This window comes from Anopheles coustani, chromosome X (genome assembly GCF_943734705.1).
Source record: "Anopheles coustani chromosome X, idAnoCousDA_361_x.2, whole genome shotgun sequence".
NCBI classification, from domain to species: Eukaryota; Metazoa; Arthropoda; class Insecta; order Diptera; family Culicidae; genus Anopheles; species Anopheles coustani.
In genome coordinates, this window is record NC_071290.1 from 8,032,423 (window position 1) to 8,042,522 (window position 10,100).

The 10,100-nt window shown below is 43.0% G+C and overlaps 1 protein-coding gene across 1 annotated transcript; it reads right to left on the reverse strand.

The window, feature by feature from the left end:
- Positions 1-69: 69 nt before the first annotated feature.
- LOC131268939 (GATOR complex protein NPRL2) lies at positions 70-2,258 on the reverse strand. The gene is made up of 3 exons (XM_058271241.1): positions 2,140-2,258; positions 1,882-2,063; positions 70-1,799 (listed from the first exon to the last, which is right to left on the reverse strand). Exons 1-3 carry the CDS (start codon positions 2,164-2,166, stop codon positions 815-817), a joined length of 1,194 nt encoding a protein of 397 aa, XP_058127224.1. The 5' UTR covers positions 2,167-2,258; the 3' UTR covers positions 70-814.
- Positions 2,259-10,100: the final 7,842 nt, after the last annotated feature.

Here is a 10,100-nt window from a genome sequence, read left to right on the forward strand (position 1 = left end):
TTAATGCTTCCACCATGTAATTTGTCGAGTATAAGCACATTACCAAATCAGATACTTTTCTTTTTAAGCATAAGTTTATTTGGTAAAACGTACAGAAGAACGAGACTTATAGTTGATTTAATTTTTATTGCAACATATGCCTACAATGGATGGATACTCTGGTTTCCAACAAATATAATTTTGTGTGTAGCACATTTCAAGTTTTTTTTACAACAGAAAATAAACAAACGAATTAAAATTGTTGGCTCACAACCGTGGAGTTTTCTTTTTGAAACGCTTATTCGGTTCATGTAGTTAAGCATCAGTGTTCAGTTGTACGACATATTAGTCTACTCATATCATAACATATTGCAAATATGTTCTGACCTGCTGCAAACAAGCGGTATGAAAATCGTTTTTTGCGTTTTTAAAGCTCATTAGAAAAAATATAGAAAAATAGAAGATTGTTTTCTCATGTTGGCCTAACGAACAACAGTTAATTAAAAATCAAAGTACTATACAATGGTAATTTTATGTGCCTCAATTGGCGCGCTGATGCAGCAGGGAAATTAATCTCGCATCGTAACAAGTTGTTGGTACGTAGGCTATAAGGACCAGGATTCTGGCTGATTGATGGTGGATTTTTATCTGTAGACTAGAGTGAATAAAAATGAAATGAAATTAGCAGGACGATCGAACTACGCAGAATTTTGAGTACGCACTAAACAATTAAATGCTGGACAATCGGACTACGCAAGCTTCCGGGGCTTGGTAAGCACAACATAAAAAAGCTTTTGTTCTAACTTGTAGAACGAGAACATACAACCGCTCAACATCACTTCCAAATAACAGTCACGTTGGAGTCCATATCGATCTCTTGCTCTATGCGGCTGGGCGACAGGCCGGTTTTGCAACAGATTTCATCAAAACTGTTCAACCCGGTATACAGTTTGTGCTTCGGTGTCGGTATAGAGCCGGTGAAGATCGGGTACTTATTGATGCATCGGATGAGATTATGTTGCAGGCCGAAGGAGACGAGCTTGCGTTCGTCTATATTGTTATCACGCGGACATAGCCGCTGGCACAGCGAACGTAACGTAACGCCATGCGTCATCTGTGAGTACAGTTGCAGGATGTTGAATAAACTGGGCGGGCGTGTCGTATCCACCTTATCAGCATGCTGCAGCTGCACATACTTTCGACATTCGTCGGCAAAGTTCCGGTTACGGGTCAGCTTCTGAAGGGCGCGCGTGCACATGTAGACGTTACTGTACTTGAGCAATGGTAACATCTGCACCACACCGTAGTACACAAGATTCTGAATGCACGATTTGACAAGTTGATTCTCGACATCCGCCTCGACCGCAATGCGCGCCACATGATTGATGCCATTGATAAAGGGCAGCACCTGTTGCGTCGTAAGATCCCAGGCGTCCAGATCCGTGTCCTCAAAGCCACGGCACAGCAGCGGAACCTGATGGTCCTGTACCATTGGTGGGTCTGGTTTGTGACGGCCAATCTTCAGATAGATGGTGGTGTCACCCTCCACAATCGTAGCCACTTGACGCTCGTTTAGGTCACGCAAAATGCACGAGAGCAGGTTGCAGATGGTGCCATTCTTTTCCGGGTTTGATAGAAAGGACGTTTCTTCCTCCATCATGAGCAGGTATTCGGACATTTTCTTAACGACCGCCTCGTACTGAACGGTGCGGGACCACGAGTAACACACAAAACACAGATTAAAATAGAAAGCATTACGCTGGTAGCGGACGTGATTGATCAGAACCGGATATCCGATAACCTTGTATCCCAGGGTGTTGCTGAAAGTGCGAAAGGTATGTTATTCCGTCGTCTGTAGAAGTAATAAGTAATATTGTCGTATTTGATAGAACTAGACCTTACATTGTCAGAGTGCATCGCTGCAGTTGCGGTTTTGGAATGATGAAGGTACGAATGGAATCGAACACCTCTTTCGAGATAAAATTCTCTGGCACCTGGTAGCTGATCTTCGAGCCTGCTACGGCGTGAAACTCACTAAGCAATATACACCTGATCGGGCCATCCTTCATTCCGTTGCTTTTGGTCTGTAAACACAGAGCAGTTTGAGAGCAGACTGGCCTAATCACCCACTGGCCATTCGTCGATGGCTGCCACACTTACCTCTCGGGCTATTTTATCGCTATCCATTGCTACCCATATCCTACCTACTTATGCTCCGAGCATATTCGTACCAGCGAGATGCCTTCTTCTTCGGGACAGCGTTCGGGCTCAGCTGTTTCACGATGTTTACATAACTGATGCCAAACATCCCGTGTATGTTGGACAAATGACAGTTTCAGCCACATGACAGTTATTTTCATGTTGGTTGAAATAATCCACTACCCAACCCAAGGGGATTTTTGAAATATTTCCGGCGCCTGGTCCGACCCGTTTTCGCGTCGAAAACGGGTCGGTCCAGGGCACGATGCGCAGTAAATTTCGACCCGATTTGACAGCGATGTTGACGGGCTGTCAGATTCAAATTTGATGGTGGGTTCAAATTCAAAATAGTGGGTTCGAAAAAAATTATCAATCTAGGTTCAAAAATAATATCCTCTCTAGGTCTGTTTTCCCTCCTCATTCCGCTATCTTTCCTCTTCCCTCTCCTAGCCTCTACCTGTAATGCACACTTGATTCGATATTCTTTCATTTTTTTACTGTCGCGATCGTGGTTAACACAGTGGTAGTGATTACATTGGTGGTAGCTGTTGAAGAGAAATTTTTATTGTTTAGTTAGTGAGGATTGAACACTTATCGTTATACATACCATACGATGCGCAGACCGGTTGATCTATCGGCGATGTTGGAAAGTGTCTTGTTGATTGTCTGTTTTATTTTACGTAACGATGGATACATTTTCTCAAAATTGCACTCGCGCGAAATAAGGTGCGTAGTATAAAATCATGAAACTAGAGGTTGGAGTTGAAAAATTCGACGAAGTTTGTGCAGTTTAATAATGTGTTTGGTTTTTCTATTGTGCTTTTTTTTTAGATTTTAACACTCAATTGACGGTGACTGCAGCATGTTTTGGTCAGAAAGCACACGCCAATAAAGTGTTAAGTGTGGAAGTATTCATGCTACGACATCCACTGGGACAATCAATGTGAAACCCACCGAAACAACTGAAAACCGGCTCAGGACATTCCATCGTCACTGTGTACCTTTTCAAATTCCACCAGCATTGACATATCACGGTAATTATTGAAATCATGTTACAAAGATATAACTTTATATTTGTGCCATTTATAAGACGAATACTGTGTATCATTTATTTTTAGAAGGAGCTTTCAAACGCAACCTTCACAACCATTAATATCATACCAGCATCTAAGCCATCGATTTCAGGCAAGTGAATCAGAGAACAACTCTTCTTTCATTAGTTGCATGAGTTTTGTCGTCTGCAAGGCTTGCGGTATTACTTTACATTGACTTTGGTCCCATTTTCTCTTTCCCAGTTTTTCGTTTCGCCAGCCCACCAGCAGTCGCTTCATGATGCTAAGATCGATAAGATGCAAACGATCCGCTACCACGACATCCTAGGCTATGTAAAAAAATAAATCTTAAAGAGGTGTAATCGTTCTTTGGTGTCCTGGATAGGCGCCTTGCCTGAATCCTCCATCAGTTCGTTGTGTCCCAGAAAATACAATGGTGCGAGCAACGCTGCCGTAGTGACCTACGACAGTACATTTCTGGCAACTGCTATAATCAACATGTCCTACTACACCTGTGAAAATTAAATGAAAGAACAATTAAATACATGTGAAATTGTCTGCTGATAAGTTTTGTAGTCAACCTGTTATGAATGCTCTTGCTGGAGCGTCTGCAATAATAGCCCTTAGATTCCCGTTGATGTTTACTCCACATTCCATTAATAAATAGCGTTGAAACCCCATTTCATCCACATAAGCTCCATCTCGATCTTCAACTAGAATTTCTGCTTCCACGGGTATATTGTCAGCTACAGCTTCAATATTTGCTGTAGATTGCTGCGTTTTGAACATTTTTTGGACATTGTCGGATCGACGATAGAAAACAGCATTCTTTCGCAAATGTTTTAATTCGGTTTTAAGCACATTTTCAAGGGATTTCTTGTACAAAATAGACACCAAGTTTTTACAACATACTGGACGAGCGGTTATTTTAAAATGTAAACAATTCCTCAACGGGCTGTTGCTCACACACACACAAGTCTATGCTGTTGGCAAAATAACGCGAGAGAAAAGGACGGAACGATAGAGCAGACAGCATTTGGATTGTCATTAGGAAGTGAGGGGTATGTCAAATGGTGGCGGAGTGGTTGCGGGGTAGCTCTCCCGTCGTGGAGGGGTTTTTTTGTATGGAACTTTCACGGGTTCGGGTCGAAACGTCAATTTGGCGCTCCTTGGGATGGCGAGCCTTCCACTAATCATTTCCTAACGGTTTTGCTTAAAACTCCTCACTGCGAACAAAAATAATTCTCATTTTTGTACGGGCCAAGACTGGCTGTAACAAAATGGCACTTATGGGCGTTAAACATCAATAAAAAGGGTAAAACAAAGCACTAGATATATTTAGTGTGATCAAACAATTTTGTTCTAACGACGCGTAAAAGCTGGTCTTTCGTATCGTTGGTATTTTTTTCGTATTCGTCGGATGCATTTTTTGTACTTTTAAAACAAAGCGGTCATTTGCATTTGCAAAAAGCATTTTGGCAAGATTCCAAAGCAATATATTCTAGCGTTAAGCGATGATGCTGTTACGGTGTTGGATCGATGACAGTAAAACTTACTCATGCGCAGTTTTTTTTTTCAATAACACCCCGATAAAATAGGTCAGATATGTTGATGGCTGCAACGATACCATTTGTGGTTTGAAAATCATGAACGCTTTGCTAGTTGCTCGGATTAGGTTTCCGATTATTGCTGAGTGTGGAGTGTTTGTGCTAAACTACCACAGTCCATTCTCTAGACAGAAGCTAGTTCGCTTAGCATATTTAGTAACCCAGAACGTTAGCATGCTAATGAAGGTATGATTATTGGTACACGTTATCTTCCCCGTTTGTGCTCATCGTGCGGTGTACGAGAATTAGGAAGTCATGACGTGCGGCGCTGATGACACTGGAAAATGGGTCATACGACGCGAGTTGTACGGTGCGCTATGATCACGAAGTCACATACGTTTTTTTTCTTGGCTGCGCTTAGAGACAAGAAATACAGTAGCCTCCCGATTATCCGCGGTCGTTACAGCTTTAATTTTTAATTCGTTGACTGTCGGACGTTGTGACAAAAGCAGAGATTGTTGCAATATGCCAAAAATACTATGAAAAGTACTCAGTCTACCAATAAAACTTATTCGTTTTGTCAACTATGAAACTCAGTGCTTTTAGTTATACTTTTCGACAAGTGCTAAAAAGCACTGATTTGAGAGCATTTGAACATGGTTGTCGCGTGACCGTTTGATCGTGGACAAGCGGGAGTCTACTGTAAGCGGACGCTTCCAAGCAGTCAATCAATTCGTTCAACAAGGTCCCCAAATAGGTCAGCTGTGTGAGGTGAGTTCCGCGTAGGGCCGAATGCACCGTGCGGGACAAAATGCAGATGCAAAAGTGCGTAACCATCCGGCGTTATCGAACGACCGGCTAAGTGGCACCGTCGCGGCTTCCTCGGCTCTCCGCTACCACCAGGATGTTGACAACTGTCCAGGCAAAATCCCGCTGGCTTCAACGGTGCACGTTGACACCGGCTTCGCTACGCCATACGCCGTAACGACTGGTTCCCTGCAACGCCAAGCAACAGTAGCGCGGGAGGAGCTCGCCGAGCTGCTGCTCGGCGCATTTTAAGCGCAGCTATGGCAACTGATAATCGGTCCGGATCGGCCTGGCACCGATGCGTAACATTCGCGCATAATATCCAACGTTTGCCAATTAGTTCCGGCCCCGCGCCAAACCGGGCAGGAACGACAGTGCGCTGAGTGAGCTATTTCGTATAATGCTTGTTTTATGGAAGTCGGTCAGCTGAAACCACCTTTGCCAGATTCATATGCTGTGCTTGCACCATTATGGTGGGCAAGATACGGCAGGATCGGTACGCCGGCTGCCCCAAAGCCAGGCGGAATAAAGCTGGTGTGCTGACTCAGACACCCGGATGTGTTGCGTCACAAATTACTAGGTTGCTGTTGCTTTCTTACAGGATCTCAGGATACGATGGAGGAAGCATTAGTTTGCCATTGCGGAAAGCCAATCGCTGCAAGATCTGACTTCCAAACTGTAAATTGTTGAATCTACACTCTCGAAACTCTTTTCCATCATGAGCTAGTGGTCTTGGGCGTATGGTGTCACAAAATATGGCCAGTTATATTTTAAATAACGAGATACCTCTTATTCGAATCGAAAATTGGGTGACAAATCGATACACTCGGACAATCCCGCTCCAGTTGATCCACCATACGGTGGTTCAACAACCTCCAACGTGCTCGACCTTACCATGCGCTAGCGACGGTACGACTTTCTCTCACCATAACCTACAAATTCCACCACCGCGAAACGTTGCCCCTGCGTCTTCTGTCGCCTATCCCGGGCAGGTTACCGTTTAACTATCTGCTCCTTATTACGTATGCGAAGCAGTTGTCGACTTTATCCATTGGAATGGTCACGCACCGCACGCCTTCGCCAAAACGGTGATGCAGGAAGGGGTCTCTCAACTTTTTTGGGGTTCAGTTCCTTCCAATGTCAGCCAACTGGGCCGCCCATAAAGCTTTATCGGTAAGCTTGTAGGTGATCAAAAAAGGGATGCGATTATTCACCTCAACCTCGAGTTAAAAAAACGCCCGAAAAGTTCGCTTCTTTTCCATTTCGGATTTGAGAAATGTCTGTCTAAGCGGTTTGAGGTTACCCGCATTCCTGGCAATCGTCAGAAGAGACGAATCTAATCTGATATAACACTCAACAGCGATGCACTCGAAGGCACATTTCTCTCACACGGGAAACTCAACTCCACCGGTTGCCCAGGATCCGGCCAGTACCGCTGTTGTGCATTCTTTGCAATCGAAAGAAAAACCCCCAAAGAGGTTGGGAAAACAGGGCCGAATGAGCCGTTACGAGCGAGTGTGAGTGTTTATTTTTCCTGCTCAGAGCGTTTATTTTTCCTCGCTTTGTTACTTGTGAGTGCATCGAATGGATAGTCGATGTTATGGGGTCGAAAAGTCGGTGGTTTAGATTTGTTAGCACGTTTATGAGAAAGAAAGTGCGTGGAGGTCCAGTTTCTATATGGCTAACTTGATTTTCGGGAGTATTGATGAGCATATTTGACATACAGTTCGGTCTCATTAGGTTGTTGGTTAAAAACTAATCAATTTTCTGGTGCAAATGGTGAAATTTGTACTTTTTCATTATCTGTCAAAAATTATAGTTTTGAAACTATAAAAGCAAATGCAATGTAATACTTATATAGTTGTTACTAAACGAGAGGTAAAGTTTCCATAATTAAGTACTTCTAATAATCTATATATGGATTTCTATTCAATCTATATTTGGACGGCCAGGCCGAATTGTACTTGAAGTACCGAAAACATTACATTTTTCTTAACCTAATGCTTAAACTAATTGTAGCGTGGCATTTCCTCCAGCTACCCGTAGCTGTAACCTTATCCCGGGTTAACTCGGTTACTTCTAATAATCTAATAATCTATTAATAATCGAATCTGATTTAAAGTATACCAAATTGAGCTTAATATAACGCAAATAAGGTGACTTTTTTTCTTTCTTTTATAAAACTCTAAAAAGTATTGACAAAATGCCCATAAAATCATATAGTATGTGGGCTTATAGAAACTGATAGAAAAAAAGTGTGATTACTATATGTCAACGATGTAGAAAGTACTAAATTACTCCAATACATATGATCCACTAAATAAAATTTTAATTTACCTCAAATATGACCCAGTTTTCTTAAAATACCTTGCTCGATGCAGAAGTTGGTTCTGCAAACTAGAGTATTTCTACCCTTTCTTCCATTAAGGAAAACAAATCTAAATCACTTATCAGTCAATGCTTCAACCGAGCGTTACCGAATTCACACGTGGTTATTTATCCGCGATTTTCCTTCCGGCTTCCGGGCAACGAGCGGGGAGGGGGTGCGTGACTGCAGGCTCGCAAGGGTGTTCACAGGTTTTTCCTGCCGGGGCCGTCGAGGCCGATCGTGTTGAAGCCGCATTTCCTGCCCCACCATCAATAAAAACAGTAAAGCGATGAAGCGGGGAAAGGCGGATGGGCCGCGCGTTCAGTCCGGTTGCAGTGTGTGTGTTTTTAACTTCGGCTCGATGTATTCCAACTGCTGCAGTCGCAACTAGACCCGGCTTATTTGGATTAACACCTTGGCTGGCAAACGTTTTTAGAACATTTATTTAGTACAATCATTTTTGATAAAATTTGTTTATAAAACAAATGCTAATACTTGTTTTTAAACCAATAACAAACAGAAAAAGCTTTCATAAGGCTAATTTATAACAACTACTACGCCCTACCACCTGTATTAGTGCAATACTGAATGAGTCTTGGCAAAGTGGTTGGGAGTCAAAGTGTTAAAACAATTTTACGGAGTTTGCCAGCGACCATTTGTACCAAAAGGGCAACCAGGCAAGGGAATAAATAAAAATAAAAGCAAGTACAATTACCCGTCATCCTAACTTTGGAAGCAATAAATGGGAACAAAACAGGTGGAGTTGACAAATCAGGTGGAATTTTCTTTGACGTTGAAACATTTGATTTAGAGAAAATCTTTGCGAGGTATGTTTTTTTCTTTATGTATCGCCAAAAGGTTGACAACCCCTGAACGAGGCAAACCGTACCATGATGGCCACCCGGGAAAAGGAGAGGGATAAAACATTCTGCAACTATGTGCGATGGATGTTTTACGTGGAGTCAATATTCACCACCGATTGCGATAGGAATGCGGCTTGCGGCGTGTTTTGTAATGTATTTTTCGCTTGTGTCGATTAAGGATGCACTTAAATCGTTACCCTTTCGCCGTACGCCATACGGTGTGTCTTTAGCTTTCCCAAGGAAGGTGAAAGGGGTTCACCAAAGAAAAAAAACACCACCATCGTCTTCTAGATCGTGTTTGCGAACTTTCAAAAACAAAGAAAATAATGAAAGGCCATTTAGTTAACAGAGCAAAAACCCGATAAACCATATTAAACACACAGCTATTAAAACATCACCAAGCCGAGCTTCGGGGGGATGTTGATGTAAAGTACAGTGGCTAGCAGAAGAAACCGTGGCAGGGCATAGTTCTACATATTAATGTCTTTCTTGTACATTGAAACATCTTGTGTTTTTTTTTCTTCCCTCCCTCCCACCGTTCCGGTAAGTAGGGGAAACTGAAAATATAAAAACCTACCTGCAAGTGTGTTGTTTTATTTATGTTGTTTCGTTTTGTTTGGTTTTTTAGTTCCGTTTTTCGGGACGTTCCAGCAACGAGCACACATAGTTTTCCGTTTCCTTCCAATTCGTGTGCCGATGGTTTCGTTTGGGGGTTTTTTTTTCTTCTACCTTGCCTTCCATCTTTCAATTTGTATTTCTGGTGGCTGCATTTGTAGGTTAGTAAGTCGGACGGGGCTGTCAATTAAAAAGAAACGGAACAGCTCCCCCCCCCCCCCCCCCCCCCCATGGGCAGGCAAGGCGAACACACATAATTTAATAAATAAATAAATGGACAAGCGGTTCCGAATCCGATGCTGGGGGAGCTTTTCGGTAAATTAGTGGCTTAAAATGCTGCCCCGGCCCGCCGAAGGGTTTGCTGATTTCAAATCAAATTAATAACAAACCATCAAGCGGTATCGGGAAAAAGGCGGGCGGCGGATCGATTAGAAAACAATCCGAAGGGATAAGATGTAACTGCAAACGCATCCAATCGGCGTAATGCCGTTCTTTACGCGATAATTGGCCCAACGACCGGGAAAGTGTTAGAAGCGGCGTACCTTCCAATTGAAATTCCTTTGCCCTTTTGCAGCCCGAACCTGGCCCAAATTGATCGATCGGATGTCGGAGCGGGGGGGGAAGGGGCAGGGAGGGAGGGGGCGGGAAAGGAAGATATAAATTAAACAAA